Raw genomic sequence first — 20,855 nt, forward strand, 5'->3', positions numbered from 1 at the left:
AAAGGATTAGTTCATTTTCAAATAAAAAACAATGTATTTTGTTCTTCAGTCGAAAAGAAATTAAGGTTTTTGATGAAAACATTCCAGGATTTTTCTCCATATAGTGGACTTCAATGGACCCAAAACGGTTGAAGGTCAAAATTACAGTTTCATTGCAGCTTCAAAGCATTCTACATGATCCCAGATGAGGAATAAGGGTCTTATCTAGAGAAACCTTTGCTCATTTTCTAAAAAAAAAATTTAAAATTATATACGTTTTAACCAGAAATGCTCATCTTGAACTAGCGCTCTTCTTCTTCTTCTTCTCTATTAGAATTCCGGCAGCATAGGCACTGCTAAGTGTATTACTGCCCTCCACAGGTCAAAGTTTGAACTAATTGTTATATACTTGCACTAGCATATTGTATGACAATTTAGTTCTTTGACCTGTGGAGGGCAGTCATACACTTAGCAGCATCTATTGTGCCGGAATTCTAATAGAGAAGAAGAAGAGAGCTAGTTCAAGATGAGCATTTCTGGTTAAAACATATATAATTTTTTTTTATTATTTATTTATTTATTTGTTTATAGAAAATGAGTTTCTCTAGATAAGACCCTTATTTCTCATCTGTGATCACGTAGAATGCTTTGAAGCTGCAATGAAACTGTAATTTTGACCTTCAACCGTTTGGAAGCCATTGAAGTCCACTTTAAGGAGAAAAATCCTGGAATGTTTTCATCAAAAATCTTAATTTCTTTTCGACTGAAGAAAGAAAGACATGAACATCTTGGATGACATGAGGGTGAGTAAATTATCAGGAAATTTTTATTTGAAAGTGAACTAATCCTTTAAAGGGACAGTTCACCCAAAAATTCTGTCAAAATGAAAATTCATTTACTCACCCTCATGTCAAACCTTTGTGACTTTCTTCTATAAATAGATAGATAGATAATATTGATTACAAAATTGAAATTATCCAAGATAGAACTATTGTCGTCATATAAAAGGACATATTCTGAAAAACTTTGTTGAAAATCCAACAAAAGTCTGCTATGTGTGTTTAAACAAATAAACAAACAAATATAAACTGTAAGATACTGAGATATCTTATTTTCCATCCATCTTATTGCAGACTACAGTGAGGAGATGGTAAGTTTGAGTCTTGAACTGCAGGGGGCAGCATGTAGGTAAGATTAAAGGCACCATGTCACATCTCTTCACAGGCTGATGTTGCCATGGTTACAAACAAACAATCCCGCCACTTCACTTCTATATACCTCTGAACAAGCAATCTTTTGTCTTGGCACACCAGAAAATAAAAGGACACAGAAATATTTTCTGCGTTTCTGTGACGTGATGCTGCCACACATTTTTTATTTTTTATTTTTTGCCAGGTATACGTCATGGAGAGACTGCATTGAAATTCTCAATCTTCTCAACCTCGATCTTGAACAGTCATAGCCTGTCAAATCAGAGTTCAGTCACCATTAGTCACACCAGTGAAGCTATACACGCAAGAAGCATGATTACTGATCTCGCTATCAATAACTCATCATCGTGCTCTCTGTGTTGGGGGTCAGGGACGGTCCACGTATACACTCTGACATGACTGACTGGGTCAGTTACCAGCAGGGTACGGTTACAGGTTTGGCGGGGTTACTGCGAGTCTGTCCTGCTGAAATAGCAATGCTGAGAAGTGAGAATCTCAGCAGAACCACAGGCATGCCTGTTTCATGTACTATATGTGCCAATAACATTGGCAGGGGTGTTAAGAGGGATTGTTGATTCCCACACAATTTTCATTGATGAGAATTACTTTATTACAGTCCTGGAAGCCATCGTCGGTCACAAGATTCTGTCAGTCTGGTGTTTTTTTCCCAGTGATGATGAGGAGGATGGTGACATGGCCTGGCTGCGCTCTGCTGGCACGTAGACCAAATGCTACTGATTTGTTGATTCATAGTCGAGTCATTTGAATCAGCATTGTCATAGCAACTCTGAACAGCAAAGCCGGTCATATTCCATGCATTGCGGCGTAGATGCATTACTGGCAAGGTGTAAAGGATATTCAAGGCTGTACCGTCATGACAGTATTTTGGAAATGACACAACCAGGGTGTTCCCCAAACCTTAGCGGGACATTTATAAATTTGGAAAATTTTTAGAATGCAAATGTGCATTCCTTTGGGATCATCCTAATATTCTAATACCAGCACTCACCAGAAATGATTCAAAGCCTTCTCACCATCCGCCCTTCTCTGTTCATTAGACAGGCAGTGTCATCTCACTTTTAAACCCACTGACTATATTTATATATATGCTTTTCTCTCCCCCACACATATAAAAATATCTGCACATACATGCATGGCATTCATACACTGAGATAGATTTCTATAATTCTGTTGAATTCACTCATGCTGACCCAATGATGGGAAGAACAAAGTGGCCACCATGTCTGCTTTCTCTCAGTTGAAAAGCCGCCCTCTTGAACATGCCATCACATTAACCTTTCTCCCAAAGAACAACACTCAAATGTGTCAGAAGCGTCAGTCTCCCAACTGCACAGGTCACTTGTCCATTACACTCTGTGCTCACGGTCTCAACTGCTAATTAAACGTGTTTAGATGTTTCAGAGGTCAAAGTTCTCCTTTTGTGTGTGAGATATGTAGTGTGTTCCTGTAGATGAAACAGAAGAGCAACACCAAGGTCATGGGTTTAATTCCCGAGGAAAACTGATAAAATATATACATTGAATGCTTTGGAAGTGTCTGTCAATGTAAATTAAAAATGAATTTTATTATTAAATATAAAAAAACAAAAAAAACAATTAAGTGGCTGGGCAAGTAATTACAGTTAATTAAAGGTGCTCGAATGAAAAATTGAATTTATTTTGGCATAGTTGAATAACAAGAGTTCAATACATGGAAATGACATACAGTGAGTCTCAAACTCCATTGTTTCCTCCTTATTATATAAATCTCATTTGTTTAAAAGACCTCCGAAGAACAGGCGAATCTCAACATAACACCGTTACATAACAGTTGGGGTGTACGCCCCCAATATTTGCATATGCCAGCCCACGTTTCCAACATTATAAAAGGCATTAGACAAGGGCAGCCAGTATTAACGTCTGGATGTGCACAACCAAATCATCAGACTAGGTAAGCAAGCAAGAACAATAGCGAAAAATGGCAGATGGAGCAATAATAACTGACATGATCCATGATAACATGATATTTTTAGTGATATTTGTAAACTGTCTTTCTAAATGTTTCATTAGCATGTTGCTAATGTACTGTTAAATGTGGTTAAAGTTACCATCGGTTATTACTGTATTCACGGAGACAAGAGAGCCGTCGCTATTTTCATTTTTAAACACTTGCAGTCTGTATAATTCACAAACACAACTTCATTCTTTATAAATCTCTCCAACAGTGTAGCATTAGCCGTTAGCCACGGAGCACTATCAAACTCATTCAAAATCAGAAGTAAACAATATAACAGTATACAATACTCACATAATTCGATGCATGCATGCCGCATGCATGACAAACACTTTGTAAAGATCCATTTTGAGGGTTATATTAGCTGTGTAAACTTTGTTAAGGCACTGTTTAAGGCAAGCGTGAGCTCTGTGGGCGGAGAGCACGGGATTTAAAGGGGCCGCAGCATAAAATCGGCGCGTTTATAATGATGCCCCAAAATAGGCAGTTCAAAAAATTAATTAAAAAAAAAATCTATGGGGTATTTTGAGCTGAAACTTCACAGACACATTCAGGGGACACCTTAGACTTATATTACATCTTTTAAAAACATAATCTAGGGCACCTTTAAGTTGTTTTATTATCAAGTAGTTGTTATCATTACAGTTAATCAAAGAAATATTGTAAATTCATAGAGTATTGTTTTATTTTAGTGGTTTTATGTAATTCAATTCAATACTTTTCAACTAAGGAAAGGAGTCCATTTTTATTTTATGAATAACTAATTACTGAGCATATCTAATGATATTTTGTCTGTTAAATCTATCAGTCCCACACTTCGTCTTACAAATCCTGAAGTCATTTGGGAAATATCTGCAATTTGTCTTGGGTTGACCAGGCTCCAATGTCACTCCCTCACTCTGAACACAGTCACCAGAGTATTATTGATCACCACCACTTGTCAGCAATTACTGCACTCATCAACCCCAGACACTGGCCTCGACTTAGACTACGGAATACTTACCTGGGATATTTACCTCCTGTGATTTCTCCAAGTTCCTGTCTCCTTGATCCCTTGTCAGTTCTCCAGCTCCTGCGATCCCGCTATCCCATAGGACAAAGGCATTGTTTGTTATTCAATCACTCTAGCAGTGTGTGTGGACTTACTATTTGAAGTTACATCCTTTATCTTTACCTGCAAACCTAAGAACTGAAGCATTATAGTTGCTCTGCTCATCATTTGTGGTCTCTGCTCACCCTTTTTGGACACTGTGTTGTTATTCATCCATCTCATATTAGAAATCCAAAAGACAATATGGTAAGTATACACTGGGTTAGCTATCTAAAAGGCCATAAAAATAGGTTACTTGAAATAAAATATACATTTCATGTAACATTTCGCATGATATACTAAAATAAACTAAAACTGAAAAAGAAAATGTTAAAAACTAAAAAAAAAAAACCTAAAAATTAAAATATTCATTAACAATAATATTCTCTAAATAATGCTAAAATAACACTGCCTTACAAGGGTGAAAGTCATTCTGTACAACTAAATATTTGTGTATATATTTTTTCCCAAGGACTCAGTGGAAAGGAAACTCATGCTTGTCACTGTCATCTTACTTCACATACTGAGCACTGTGAGGTTTTCCTTGAGGAACTCCACCGCAGGAGTTCATTACCATTTCTTCCTGGATGGCATCCAGGATATACAGACTTTGACTGCTGTGTCACTCACTCTGCACTAAGCACTATCTCCCAAAACCCCAGCCACACTCAGGCCATAGGGGTCAGTCATGCAACCATCACAAGTTTCCACCAGAAGACCGGTTAGTCAAAAAATAGACCCCTCTGCCTTTTATAAATCAAAGCATCCCTATAAAAAGCGTAGCTGGTTGGTGGCGATGGTGGTGCAGCCCTATCTTTAGCTTTATTTATGCACTGGTGTTGACAGTAGCACTTGCATGCTTTCCAGTCACCATTCAATAGGTCACATGTCTGCCAGGTTGCTGGAAAGCACCACCTTGCGAGAAAAGCCTTTGCACGTGTGTTTCGCCAACAGTCGTAACCGTAACAACACCATTTTTAAACTTAACGACAAATCAGCTGCTCACATTCTTTCCATTCAAATATTGCTTGCTTAAAAATGCAATGCAGATACAAAAGCACTTTTGTATTGTTAAGATAAATAATGGCAAATATTAGTAATAGAGAATCTTCATTCTGAGTGATGTAGTTTAGAGTAAAATAATTAAAAATATGAATAAAAAATACATCACTTAAAAATTAATTCCAGTTCACAGGGTAGAATGAGAGAGATCTATGAAGATAAACCAAAAATAAAATAAATAAATAATTAAAATAAAATATAAAATAAAATAAAAAATCATTATAAATGTCCTCTATTGTTCAGGCAATTTTCACCAGATAAAATCAAGGAGACTGATGTTACTCCTGGCTCTTATTCTGTTTTTCAACTCCAGGGTTTTCCTGGCAATGGCTGAAATAAACAGGAGACCTTAAACCATTCATGGGATCCAGGGTGGCTAATCAAAGGTATTAACGGGTTTATTTGAAAAACAGCTGATCTCACCGAAGACAGACACAGCCTATGTTTTAACCAGAAAAACCAGAACCAGAAAAAAGTCAGTTCCTGATCATGTTCCAATAAATGTTTAGGTTTCAGGCTATATATATATATATATATATATATATATATATATATATATATATATATATATATATATATATATATCAAACTTCATATAAAGATTATTTTCAACTATGTTATGAAAGATATAACAGAATGATTTGATATACTATTTTACTTTATGCAATATGTGTGTAAAAATGTCCTTAATGTATAGAATGGGGTTTCCCATTTTATACAATGTATCAACAATGTTCTTGGGACAACATTTAATGACAAAAGAAGTGTAATAATAACTTGGCAACATTTTTTTAAAGAATATCTCATATTTCATAGGAATATTGATATATAATTTATATATAACTATATAAATATATAATTTATATAATTTCTTTGCCTATTCACTTGTTTTGCCTCCCCAAAATGCCTTTAAAACATACTGTAAGTCTTGGTGTCCTACAGAGGACATATGAAATCAATGTTCTGTTTCATAACAAAAAGTCATATTCTGATTCTGTTATTGTTGTTTTTAAATATATATGAAGTTGAGATAATACCTGAATTTAATAACAAAATAATACCAGACCCTCAATATTATTTTTTGAAAACATTTTTTTTTTTCTTTCTATTACTTATGACCCTATTATTGATTTCCTAACCAGGAGGTGGCACTCAATCTATGGTCATTAATTTTTTAGAGAAGCTCTGATTAGTCAACAACACGGTTTAATTCATGCTTTTAGAGAATAATTTAGTATAGTCTAAGAAAAAGTGTTCATTAGCAAATAATATAATATGAACAACTTTTCTCCTAGTTATATTTTATTACCTTTATGTCAAGTGCTGTGGAATACAAAAGGCTCTTTCCATACAACAGTTCAACAACACTACTGTAAAGCTCCAAAAAGGACAAATTATTACAGTAGTCCATATAACTTCTGATATAACTTTATTCTTTATAAATTATAACAGAGATATTTTTGTGGTTTATAGAAAGATGCCTTTTACCTTTTTATTTTATGAATTTATGAAATTAACTTATTTACAGTGGAAGTTACATGATGGATTAAACTTCATAGTTTGGATTCTGCAGCTACCATTGTTTTTTTAAATATTGTATAATCTTAAAGGGATTTACACAATACACAATGCAGTCCCTGAAGTTCTTGTGTAGAAAATTTCCATGTGGACGAGCAGCCACCATGTACTGAGATGTCAGCAGGACGTCTGCTGGCCTCCAGGGTTTAGGGGGGGAAGGCAAGGGTCGGGCAGGCTTTACAGGAGATCTAAGCTGAGCAGCTGTCCCACTGGCCTGTCTAAACTTTAATGCAGCCATATCGGGGCTGTTGTTCCTGGAAGAGCACAGCACGATTAAAACTACTGATAGTTCCCTCACAGTGGGAGACAAAACGAAACTTTCAAGTTGGGCTCTCTGCCTGCCTGCTCATAAAAGAAAGGGTCAAAGGTCAACTGTGTAATGGGAGGGCCTGAGCAAATGGAAAAACTTCAAGCCCTCTACTTGTCACATTTAAGAGCCATAAGGTTCAAGGCCTTGGGACAGAGAAATGTTGAATGGTGTTGCAGACCAGTGTTACACTGTAAACCCTAATGCTCAAAATAATTCATTGTTTTGAGGACAAACATAAATTAAACAAATTAGTTCAGTCAAATTAACTAAGTAAATTAAATTAACTAAGTATTTAGCACTTTATTTTTCTCCCAAGTTCACAGAACTGATATATTTTAAGTAAACCGAACTGTTTCATTGTCTTGAGTTTTATGAACTAATTCATTTTCAATTAGACGAACTTAGGTTTAGCTGAAACTGGGCTGGGATTTCTATTTCCCAAAATGCTTTGCCCATGGCACTCAAAAGGAAGAGTAAATGTTATTGCAAATGTATATTGCAGCCATTTGCTAAAATCATTTAAGTTTATTTTTTTCCTCATTAATGTACACACAGCACCCCATATTGACAGAAAAACACAGAATTGTTGACATTTTTGCAGATTTATTAAAAAAGAAAAACTGAAATATCACATGGTCCTAAGTATTTAGACCCTTTGCTGTGACACTCATATATTTAACTATATATTTCAGACACCATATATTTAAGGTGCTGTCCATTTCTTCTGATCATCCTTGAGATGGTTCTACACCTTCATCCAGCTGTGTTTGATTATACTGATTGGACTTGATTAGGAAAGCCACACACCTGTCTATATAAGACCTTTCAGCTCACAGTGCATGTCAGAGCAAATGAGAATCATGAGGTCAAAGGAACTGCCTGAAGAGCTCAGAGACAGAATTGTGGCAAGGCACAGATCTGGCCAAGGTTACAAAAAAAATTCTGCTGCACTTAAGGTTCCTAAGAGCACAGTGGCCTCCATAATCCTTAAATGGAAGATGTTTGGGACGACCAGAACCCTTCCTAGCTGGCCGTCCGGCCAAACTGAGCTATCGGGGGAGAAGATCCTTGGTGAAAGAGGTAAAGAAGAACCCAAAGATCACTGTGGCTGAACTCCAGAGATGCAGTCGGGAGATGGGAGAAAGTTGTAGAAAGTCAACCATCACTGCAGCCCTCCACCAGTCGGGGCTTTATGGCAGAGTGGCCCGATGGAAACCTATCTTTAGTGCAAGACACATGAAAGCCTGCATGGAGTTTGCTAAAAAACACCTAAAGCACTCCAAGGACTCTCTGGTCTGATGAGACCAAGATATAACTTTTTGGCCTTAATTCTAAGCAGTATGTGTGGAGAAAACCAGGCACTGCTCATCACCTGTCCAATACAGTCCCAACAGTGAAGCATGGTGGTGGCAGCATCATGCTATGGGGGTGTTTTTCAGCTTCAGGGACAGGATGACTGGTTGCAATCGAGGGAAAGATGAATGCGGCCAAGTACAGGGATATCCTGGACGAAAACCTTCTCCAGAGTGCTATATATTTGTACAAGATTAATGTGAAGTGGGAAATTTGTGATTAATGTGTCTTTATGCTAATTTATAAGAGTTTCTGTTCATGTGGGTTTTTAGAGAGTTACCAACATGGTGACAAATGGTACGTGCGGCTTGGTTTGAGAGCAGGTATGTTAAATGTTTTATATTGTTGTACTCATTCAGCAAGTGCTATACCATGCTGTTGCTAACATTTTAACAAATTAGCAAGTTAGCATTTTCTGAATTAGCTTGTTATAGCTAGCTAAATTTCCACTAATAAAAATGTTTGCATGTACAAGATACATTATAATTTTAATGGTGCCCTCGAATGAAAAATTGAATTTATCTTGGCATAGTTGAATAACATGAGTTCAGTACATGGAAAAGACATACATTGAGTTTCAAACCCCATTGCTTCCTCTTTCTTATGTAAATCTCATTTGTTTAAAAGACTTCCGGAAAACACGCGGATCTCAACATAACACCGACTGTTACGTAACAGTCGGGATCATTAATATGTATGACCCCAATATTTGCATATGCCAGCCCATGTTCGAGCATTAGACAAGGAAAGGCAGTATTAACGTCTGGATCTGTGCACAGACAAGGTAAGCAAGCAAGAACAACAGCGAAAAATGGCAGATGGAGCAATAATAACTGACATGATCCATGATAACATGATACTTTTAGTGATATTTGTAAATTGTCTATCTAAATGTTTCATTAGCATGTTGCTAATGTACTGTTAAATGAGGTTAAAGTTACCATCTTTTCTTACTGTATTCACGGAGACAAGAGCTGTCGCTATTTTCATTTTTAAACACTTGCAGTCTGTATAATTCATAAACAACTTCATTCTTTATAAATCTCTCCCCAACAGTGTAGCATTAGCCGTTAGCCACGGACTATAGCCTCAAACTCATAGAGAATCAAATGTAAACATCAAAACAAATACTTTACTCACATGATTCGATATATGCACACAGCATGCATGACGAACATCTTGTAAAGATCCATTTGAGGGTTATATTAGCTGTGTGAACTTTGTAAATGCGCTGTAATATAGTCGAGAGCTTGTGAGGCAGGGAGCACGCGATTTAAAGGGGTGGCGCGCTGAAAAAATCAGTGTATAGTTAATGATGCCCCAAAATAGGCAGTTAAAAAAATTAATTCAAAAAAATCTATGGGGTATTTTGAGCTTTACAGACACATTCAGGAGACACCTTAGACTTATATTACATTTTGTGAAAAAGCATTCTTGGGCACCTTTAAAGCTGCAGTCCGCGATTTTTCCTCTTTTTTGCCATCTCTTGTTTGAAACCTGCAATTGCAGTCATATGCAGAACAGTTATCTGAACGTGCGTTGTCCCTTGGCACAGCTCGTCAGCGTGGCGCGGAAGCAGTGTTTTGAAATCGTCCATCACTATATAAGTCGTTATTTTGTTTAATATAATATCTTTATAATATTAATATTGAACCACTGTACTCACATGAACTGATTTAAATATGTTTTTAGTACCTTTATGGATCTTGAGAGAGGAAATGTCACTGCTCCCTATGCAGGCCTCACTGAGCCATCGGATTTCAACTAAAATATCTTAATTTGCGTTCCAAAGATTAACAAAGGTCTTACAGGTGTGGAACGGCATGAGGGTGAGTAATAAATGACAGAATTTTCATATTTGGGTGAACTAACCCTTTAAGTTTTTTAATCTAATATTTGTATTTTATTTTATTTCAGCGGTATTTCAGTTAATGAAAATGATTTTTAATCGTTTTAGTATCAGTTTTTGTTAACAATAATAACACTGTTGTGGACAACACCAACAGGATTTTGGGTTATAAAGTAATAGTTCACCAAAAATGATACATTCTCTCATTACTCATGATCATGTCATTTCAATACTAACTTTATTACTTCTTTGGAACACAAAAGAAGATATTATGAAGAATAAACTGTTTTTGTCCATACAAAGAAAGTCTGTGGGATCCAAAACAACATGGTGAGACACGAGGGTGAGTATACAGTTTTGGGTGAACTGTCCCTTTATTTTTTATATAAGACATTTAAATTCATGCAGTATTGCATAATTAACTGTAAATGGACACCTTTATACTGCTCCATTTTGAATCATCTAGAAAGCCAAATCATACCGAATAATAAAGAGTGAATCACTGTAGTGTTGGCACGCAGTAGTCAGTGTGGAAAATATCACAATGATAATGCACTTGGTCCACAAGCATTCAGAGTAGTGGATGTAATCCCACACATAATGCCTATAAGTCTGCTCGTGATGGCCTGCATTCACACCACCTAGTAAAGACTCAGACAGTGGGCGGCTTGTGTGGGCGACTGGGCATATGACTGTAGTAAGACTGAGCTCAGAGAGCTTTACTACCACCAGCAACACAGAGCGGCCAGTGTGTGTAGGTGGGTTATATGCTGTCACTTTCTACAATCTGGCTCGCTCAGGAAAGAGTGATTAAAAAAAGAGACATGAAGTGAAAAATACACATATTAATCTGAGGACAGAGCTGTATTTGTACTGAACATTTTCTGTCACACGGTGTATGTAACAATTGAGCTGTAGCTCTTCATGTCTGGCCTCATCTGGAATGAATCTTTCCATTTTGCAGAAGGACACTTTGTGAGCGCACTGTCAAAGGTGTGGATAAACGCAGTGATTTAAGTGCTAGTTTTGCTCAGCAGGATATCGTCAGCACAAAAGAGAATGACATACAAAATTGTGTGTTGCTCAAAAGGGAAAAGAAAGAGAATCAATCTGAATTAAAGCCTCAGAATTGGGCTGTTTCTATGACAACCGAGACAATGCAGCGGATGTGCCCACAGAAAAATCAAACTTCCTATTCAAGGTACAGAAGAATAGCATAATTTTACTTTTAGAACATTAAGATCACCCCTTGAGTAGGGGCATTCACTGTGCAGTACTGCCTATAAAAAGCTTGAAACTAAAACAATGTCTGCCTCCTAATGTGGACCACACCATGTAATGAGGCTATTATGATTGGGCAGTGTTGTGCTCTCACATATTTCCTTGATTCACTGTTTTCAATCAGGCTATGAATCACGGCAAACTATTTCTCCAGCTGTGTGATCACGTCTCTATGTTAGAATCAAGCCATTCACAACAGCCACACTGTCTTTGGCACTTATGTCATCAGTATTGATAGAAAGAAAATAAGCTGAACATCACTGAGTTAAAAATATGAGGACGTTTTGTTGAGTGAATGATTTTTACTTTGGTTATCCATTAAAGCTCTGACATATTTTGATGATGCATTAGCAGTGTTGGTGTAATGCATTACTAAGTAATTAATTACTGTCATTTAATTACTAATTCCATGAAAACGTAAAGTAAGGGATTACTTTTCATTTTAATTAGTTACCTCTGATGTAGGCTAATTGAATTAAGTACTGTATAGATATAACAATCCTATATAAAACAATAGTGGATTTAACATAAAAACATGAATGTCTAATGATAAAATGTATGTTTATAATGTAACCTTCTCCCTTTAAATACTTTGGTCAGTTTAAGAACAATTTATGCAGGTTTATATGATTGATTTTAAAGAATTAAAAAAGCAGTTTTATGTCTTATTGTTTTCCTGTTGTTCAACTGATGGAGGATGATATCAGGGTAGCCAGGTTTTCACAACAAAACCCGCCCAACTGCTACTCAAAACTAGCCCAAAACTAGTCCCCCGGTAAAAATCACATTGCTTGGGGTAAAATCTGTGTTTTTGGTGGGGTTCCCCCGGTAAAAATCACATTGCTTGGGGCTAAATATCATGTTATTTAGGGTCGCTTCAACCTGTGGATACAAAAATCAACCCACGGCAACAGTGTTAAAGTAGCCCAATTCTGCGGGAAAACTGCAGACTTGGCAACACTGGTTGATATGGGATTCAGAAAGTACTTATTAAGTAATGCCACCAACCTAGCATTGACCATTGAGTTACCATTTAAGGGGTAATGGACAGTCAGCTGGTCATTAATGCAAAACAAAGACAGACAGGGTGATCAGCAGTGTTATTTTAGTGTTATTTACATATAGTATTTTGAATTATTAGCTTTTATTTTTATATTTTAATTTTTGCAATTTTATGTACTTTTGTCATTTTTATTATTTTTAGATTTCTATTTTTTTCACTTTCAGTTTTAGTAATTTTAGTACTTTTAGTAAGTTTCAGTTTTTCATCTAATATTTGTTTTACTTTAAAGCGTTATATTAGTAAATAATTTGAGTTTGAATAACTGTAATTTTACTTGTATATTATTTTAAAGCTTCTGCTAATGTACACACCAACAAGACAAACACTACAGCAATATTACATCAAAACTGACCAATCAAAATCAAGTATTCAAGAGAGCCGTGTAATAAATATAAACAGCAACTTTCAAAGACTGTATAGGTGCTGTTGCTGCATAGGCGGTACTGTTATACAGTCAACCCTTCTGTTCAACATGCTGGCATTTAGAGATCTTGACAAAGACAGACCATCTGATATGTAAAGCATGTTGCATTCTCCACAGAGTAAAACTCACTTTAATGTAGTTAGCATGGCCAGGCACCATTTTCACTGAGCAGCAACTATCTGACATCATAATGCAATAACAGAAAGGTCTATTCTATTAGCCCCAAGTCTGTAGCTTTCTTTAAGAGATAACTAGGGCCATTAGCTGGCAGGCATTTTTAAGCAGCAGGACCTCTTTCTGAAAATAGCAAATCACTCGGCCACATAAATTACAGTAAATGCCATCTACAATCTTTTCATTTTAATGACAAAGTCTGCAGTGTTGTTATGACACAGATAATAATAGAGATGCACATACTGAAGATCTGGCTGATGTGAAATAAAATGTCATTTCATTTTTGAAATATGGAAAAAGGAAATTACAAACCAATGCAGAGGTTCATAGTCATGGCTCTTGTCCTATAATATCCCTCAAACCCTCATTCTAAGGATTTGCACCTGTGGCTTAACAAATAATGGCTGAAGTGGCTCTGGAGTCTTTTTACCGACCTCTATCCGCTTGTTAAGTCATGAAGTAAGGAACACCGTTTCTGGGTCCAAGCCTCAACTCGTTTCATCTACGCTAATATTAGTCTTTCTGTTTATCCCGAGGTTTACCGTAGTCAACCGGATCCGGGCCGTATCCAGGTGAGACCGAGGACCTGCACCTTGACACGACCACAACGCAGCCCTGAAGTATCAGCAGAGATTGAGTCAACTAGATCATCCACTGTGAAGGCCTCATCGACACAAAAACCAGTGACACGGCTCCTCAACAACCGTCCATACCGGCGTGATGAATACGATCCTCAACTGGATGGAACTGAAATAAATACTTTGAATGTTGCGATCCTATCGGACTTATGATAGCATTCTGAGTCGTAACAAAGCACTGTTCACCAGAGGAGAACTGGCCCCCCGACTAAGCCTGGTTTCTCCCAAGGTTTTTTTCTCTATTTTAACACCTATTTGCCACGTGATGTCACCTGTTGGAGTTTGGGTTCCTTGCTGCTGTCGCCTTTGGCTTGCTTAGTTGGGGACACTTGACATTTGACTTGACATTTGATATTCAACAGTGCTTTGATCTGCCTGCACACTATTCTTTAAGAGCTGCTGTGCAGCCAAAATAATGTACCAGTTATCAATGTAAAGCTGCTTTGACACAATCTACATTGTAAAAAGCGCTATATAAATAAAGGTGACTTGACTTGACCTGACACTGCTGCGTGACGTCAGACTTAACAACCGAATACGATGCCAGAAGTTAGTCAACACCCGATAGCTGCAAAATCAGTCTACCTGGAGTATACATATACATTCAACCATTTCTCTCTCCCTTCAAACACATGCTGTGTGTTTGGGAATGAACATTTGCAAATAGTGACACTGAATCAATATCAGGCAGGCGATCAGCATTGCTGATATATAGAGCTGTTTAGCACAATTACTTTATAACACCTTATATTGCAATATGGAAATAAACTATTTTCTGTGAATGTGCAATACTTCCGATTCTTTTGCCTCTAATAACTAAGAATAACAAAGTGAAGTAAATGGTAAAACTATTAAACCAGTGTTTATAATTATGACAATACATAAAAATTATAGACACCGAAAGCAGAACACATTCAATTTACAAATGGCTGCGTCTGCTCTTACATTAAAAATAAGGTTTAATAAATATGATGTTAATGTTGAGTAGATTTAGACACATTTAAGTTAAATCTGTGTATTGTTGCTCAGCCAACAATAATAGTTCCAAGCAATGCCACAGCAGAATGAAAAATGCCACAGCTGGGTTTTTTTTTGTATGAATGAATAATTCTGAGCAAATCGGTTAAGTGAATGATTCAATGACTTGCTCATAAAGAGAGGCTTTGTCTGGAAATGTATACCAAAATACAGAATGAATGTGTATGTAGGGTTTGAACTGTGCATCTCATAGACTGCCTGACGTTGCCCTCACACCACATATAGGCTACTGATGATCTTGTATTAAAAACGGTCACATTTCTGTAGTTGTCACGAAATGTCAATGATTATTCAGTGCAAGGTTAGAGTCTGCACTGTGTGTAGTTCAGCTGTAGTGTAACACAATACAGTTTGACCCATATTTATGATTAAGACCCACAACCCTTACAGTTAGTAAATGCCAGTAATCACTAGTTGTATCACTGCTGCCCGACAGTCAGGTAGTTAAATTTAGATCTGGCATTCACGTAGTTGCGAGGTCTAACAGTCTGGAAACTCAAAGGTACATGCCTCACAGCATGTTGTAGAGTAAATATCTCATGTACTTGACTGATGCAGAACTGACTGTGCAGAACAGAGAACATGATTCTGTTCCCCAATAAGTTAGAAAATCAGAATTACCATTTTCTACCAGTTTGTACTAAGAAAACTGGATTGGACTTTTACAATGAAAATAAATGTTTATTTTAGAATGGCAAGACATCCATCTGTTCTGGGACTGTCCTCAGAAATGTTTATTGTAATTTGTTTTAATATGTATTAATATGTATTTATTTACTTACTTTAGTTAAACGTGCATTTCAAACAACTTGCAAAGTGAAATGTGTCAAAAAGGAGTCTTTCAACAGAGATTATAGTTGTTTGTTTGGACCAACAGAAAGCGCTATAACTGTGCTATCATTTTTCTAACTGTATTAATTACTTGTTCACACTAGACTAGTTATGCCATTGAAAACTGGACCATGTTGAACACAATGGATTTATCAGATATCATCGTCATGTGTTGCGTGCTGTTTTTTCTTAACATTGTCTTAAAATGTGGCGCTCATGGCGCGAGATGCTGAAAAAAAACCCTTTACAACGGTATAATATAGTTTTTCACATCATTATACTTGACGATGGTCAAAAAACAGAAAGTCGTAATTGTCCTGACTTTTTAAAATCATAGAAAATAACATTCGAAATTTTAATATCTTGACTACCAAAACAGAAATGCCACAGTTTCAGTTGAAAAAACTGAATATGTACAGCTCAGACTGTAAAAAATGACCGTGATTTTAATGGTAAAAAACTGTAAAAACGCTAGGGTGAAGTTTCCGTACTATATACGGAGAATAACTGTAATAGATCTAATGGTACATTTAATGTAATTTTACGGTAAAATACCATTAAATTTACAGTTTTCGGAAGTGAAAAATAATAAGTCATTGTATAATTTACAGTGAACAACCGTAAATTGACATTCCTACAATTCCCTGCGTGACACTTCAAATTTGATGTATTTTCGTTGAAATATTTCTGTTTCTTCTTAGTTTTTTTCTAATCAGTTATGTACATTAGGGTTTTCTGTTACATCTAATGATGTTAAATTAATGTTTATTGCATTTTTAAAATTTAATGTGTGTTACCATGATGGTGTTATCAGTGTTTGTGTGAATGACACTGTGTGCATCTTCTATATATTGGTATTGTTCTTCTCAGCTTGTGGAAAAGCTGCTTATGTTAAGAGCTTTGATTCATCATGTGACTCTTATCACCACTGTGTTTGGTGGTTGTCAGTGTATTACAAAGCTACAAAAAAGGTATTAATACTTCAATATGTTGGTAAATTAACATTATATCAGTTAACGAAATACATTTTTTTACCACAAATTTAACAGAATTTTTTTTACGTTGCTACCATATTTTTTACGGTAAAGTCCTGGCAACCACAGCTGCCGTTTTTTTACCGTTAATTTTACGTTTTTTTTTTTTTTTTTTTACCGTGCAGTTATATAGCTACTTATGCATACCTGTAAGTATTAAAAACAGTAACAAAAAGTGACATGAAGTCTCAGGTCCTGCCAACAACAGTCATGCAAAAAAGGGCACCTCACAAACGGTATGTTTGAGAGTGTATGGAAAAGGTGTAAGCACACAAAGTGTTCCCAAAGAATAACCCTATTATTGAGTAATGAAAATGTAAATGTTGAAGAGGACAACTGAATGAATATGCCGCATGAGGCTGTGCTAGAGGGTCGGGTGATCTGATTCTGAATCACTGAATAAATTGGATTTCATGCTTGTCCCTCTTCAAAAAGCTCCACGGGAGATTGCATCAGTCAATGTGGTGAGATTAAATATGCATCAGATAAAGAAAATTACAGGTTTTTCTGGTTAAAAAAGGCCTCTTCGATTTAGATGGCTAACCTTCACTCACCTTTTCCAATCTCAGCTGCGGTAAACAAGATGGGTCAACAGGAAGAAGTGGAGAGAGGCTAAGTGGCCAAAGCCCTATTAAATTAATCAGGCAGGCGAACACTTGGCTCATTTTGGATAGATTAAATAGGATTATAAATAGAAGGATCCAGAGCATTGCTGATGTTGAATCCTGCCCAAGTGTGAACACACGGCCTGTGTGGTTGCTGAAACTGGTAGGAGCAAGGATGGCCAATCTTGATTCTGGCCTGCCCACTGTGGCATCACTTTGAGGTCACCAGTCCCTGCCTCCACATGTGTAAACAGTAAACGATAAGAGCTGCTGATGCACTCTGAACATTATGTTCTCTGAAAAAGCAGCGAAGAGTGAAGAGACAGTTAGCAGAAAGAGGACAGTGTCCAGTTCTGGAAATGACGAATATTTTCCACAAAGTCATTTTCACCAAACCAACAGCATCATGGGTACTTCATCACCCTGAAACGTGTTTATACGTCTCTCATAGAGTTCACGGCTGCACTCTTCCTGGCCAAGAATAGAAACAGGACTTACATCTGACTGAGACATTTGGCAAATCACCACAGGACTCATACAGACAGACAGATGTTCTTTTTTGTATATTTTCAAACCAAGGCTCATTAGAAAAACATGCATGTGGACATTTCTGCAGAATTATACAATACAATACAACTTTATGTTTTTTGCTTTTTGTCTTTATGCTTTATGTACTTAATATACTAACATTATTTAGTTACCACTTTTAGTACACTACTATAAGTGGTAACTAAATACATTTTTTTAAATACAGAGGATAGTATATTAAAAGCACATTTTAGTTCATATTTCATGGTGTCTCAAAATAGCACAGTACACTTAGATGTTCTTAAGATTATCTTAGAAAGTACTAAAGAATTTTTAGTATATTAAGTACAAAATTAGTGTGCAAAAATAGAGCACTTTAAGTACATTATAGAAGTGTACTTTTTTCACCTGGGTTGAAATTTCTCTTTGACCAAACCAGCAATACAAAACAAAACATATATCTATATATACTTATATACATATATATATCACGTTTGAAAATAAATACCACCTACACTAAACCCTACACTAAATCTAATCAATAGTTAAAAGCAAAAAAGAGAAAATAACCCATCTGTTAAAGCAACAATGCCATTTTAGTTTGCTTTTAGTTTTTAAAAAAGCTTTTTATCGTTTTACAGGACCTGTTTCCGTGCGCTCCTCAATGCAAGTGCAATGCTTTACCAGGTTAGCTACCAAGCAAGTTTACTGGAGCAGATTGATGTGATCCAAATGTCAAAATATAACAGTTTACAAATCATGCACTATGGTAAAAAGCGCTTTGATGTTGTCATAACCTGTATTGTGTGAACAGGAATGAAAGCTGTTGGTGTTTTACTGCCACTAGTGGTCATTTCAGTTGAAAACTGCAGTGAATTGTATGTACACTACGTTTTTCCAATGAGCATATATTTCCTCTTTTATAGTACAAAATGTAGAGAACATCAATAGAGGTAAAAAGCAAAAGCTCACAGTTACAGCTGGTTGATAGTTTAATCTGGCCTTATAGCCAGCTGTACCGATCTGATCCTAAGAGAACTAAAACAAGGCCAGAGAATCTAAATATAGTTCCTGCCTTTCACAGTATTATTAGACTTGACCTACGAATGACTGGGGCTTTTTGTAAATATTCTTTTGGGCTGTTGCCATTGAAAAACACAATCATGACCATTCATATCCCTCATGGGGTTTCTCGTAGCGAAATAATGTGTTGACAGTTCCAAAAGCAATTCATGTTTTGTAATATTTGCGCACATGCTTTATTTTAAGATTACATTAGGGAACGTCTTGAAAACGTCTGTATCGGGAACTCTGCTTGAAGGTAAATAATCAGCATGTTATTTTTGGATATTACGAGTCTCTTTCTTTCTCACAGGATGAACAACCTTGGATGTGATATTATGATCCCATGCTTTAGCCAAATACTCATAAAAGAGATCTTGGGATAATACACTGTTCATCTGCTGCCTGTGAATTATTGGCTCATGGCAAGTATTAGCAACAACATGAATTGCATGGGGCAGTGTGATGCGCTTACCGATATTTTGAAAAAGCTGCTAATGCTGGGGACACAACAACGGTGGGTGCTATACATTCAATGCCAAACAGGCTTCGTTTACAGTCATAGTGGGAAGGCTGATATTTGGAGTCAGTCAGAGGCATGTCTATTTGTGGCGCAATGAATGTCTATATATAGCATACTTGTAAGGTCATCTGGGTCACGTTCGCCAGTGTCGTCTCACCATAAACAGGAGATGGCTGGCTAAAAGGTATTGTGGGTAATCTTTCCTGTCTCACTAAATGTGAAACTGTTTTAGGATGGTTGTTATCCCAAGGGATGGGATTATTATTCTCCATCTCTAAAACTGTTTGGCCTTAAGATGGCCTGAAAAAAACATGAATGAGGTTAAGCTCTCTCTTTGCTTTCCTGATGTTATTCTATCTTCTTCTCTACTTATATGAGTATCCAACAAAGCTTGTTTATTTCAGTTGAACAAAATCAATTATACAGCTCATATAAATCCAAATGTTTTAATCATCACTACCGTATTTATGATCGCAAACAAGCCATTCTAACTGGATTACATTAAAATAACAGAAAAATACTATAAAAATAATATAAAAAACCTTTCTTTTTTTTTCAAAATTCATGAACCAGAATCTTTTTTCTTTATGTATACGAGTGACCAAACAGAGCTTGTTTTCTAATTGTCTTTATTTCAGTTCATTGATCACACAACTCAGAGGGGAAACAAAATTAATATTTAAATTATCAATCCAAAATATATAATCACTTACTACTTACTAATTATAATAGACTATGATTGCAAAAAAGATAATGTAACTAGATAGCATAAAAACAAATAAATAACATAGAAATATCTCATGTAGACTGTTTTGAATGCTTCACAATAGTACTAATATTTTTTGTCTAATATTTTACTTTTTGCTAAAATAAAAAAAAATTAAAATAAAAACCTCAAACAAAGGTACTGTATCTAAAGTAAGCAAACTGGACTTTAAAACATAGAAATCCCTCAATGAGCTGATATTAGTTTCAAGACTTTAGTGACAAAATGACAGAATGGTCTCAAAAGCTCAGTAGTTACAGAGAAACTTTAAGTGGCACTCGTTCCTGGCAGCCTTTGTTTGGTGGTGTTGAATTCTGGTAGGACAGCCTCACAAATATAACAATAAGTATAATGCCTGTAAACAAGAACATAAAATGTGACTGCATGAACCACAAATTGTGTTATCCTCTTCCGTTTCCAATCATTTCAGGATGTTTTGAATG

General features: G+C 36.1%; 1 protein-coding gene across 1 annotated transcript in view; it reads right to left on the reverse strand.

Annotated features, from left to right (window-relative positions):
* Window positions 1–20,277: 20,277 nt before the first annotated feature.
* cdh16 (cadherin 16, KSP-cadherin) overlaps window positions 20,278–20,855 on the reverse strand; it is a 52,508-nt gene continuing 51,930 nt past the window's right edge. Inside the window, exon 18 of the mRNA XM_048184674.1 lies at window positions 20,278–20,767. Coding sequence (XP_048040631.1) covers window positions 20,667–20,767 — 101 coding nt within the window. The 3' untranslated portion in view covers window positions 20,278–20,666. The remainder of the gene's footprint in view (window positions 20,768–20,855) is intronic.

Source organism: Megalobrama amblycephala, linkage group LG3, assembly GCF_018812025.1.
Source record: "Megalobrama amblycephala isolate DHTTF-2021 linkage group LG3, ASM1881202v1, whole genome shotgun sequence".
NCBI lineage: Eukaryota > Metazoa > Chordata > Actinopteri > Cypriniformes > Xenocyprididae > Megalobrama > Megalobrama amblycephala.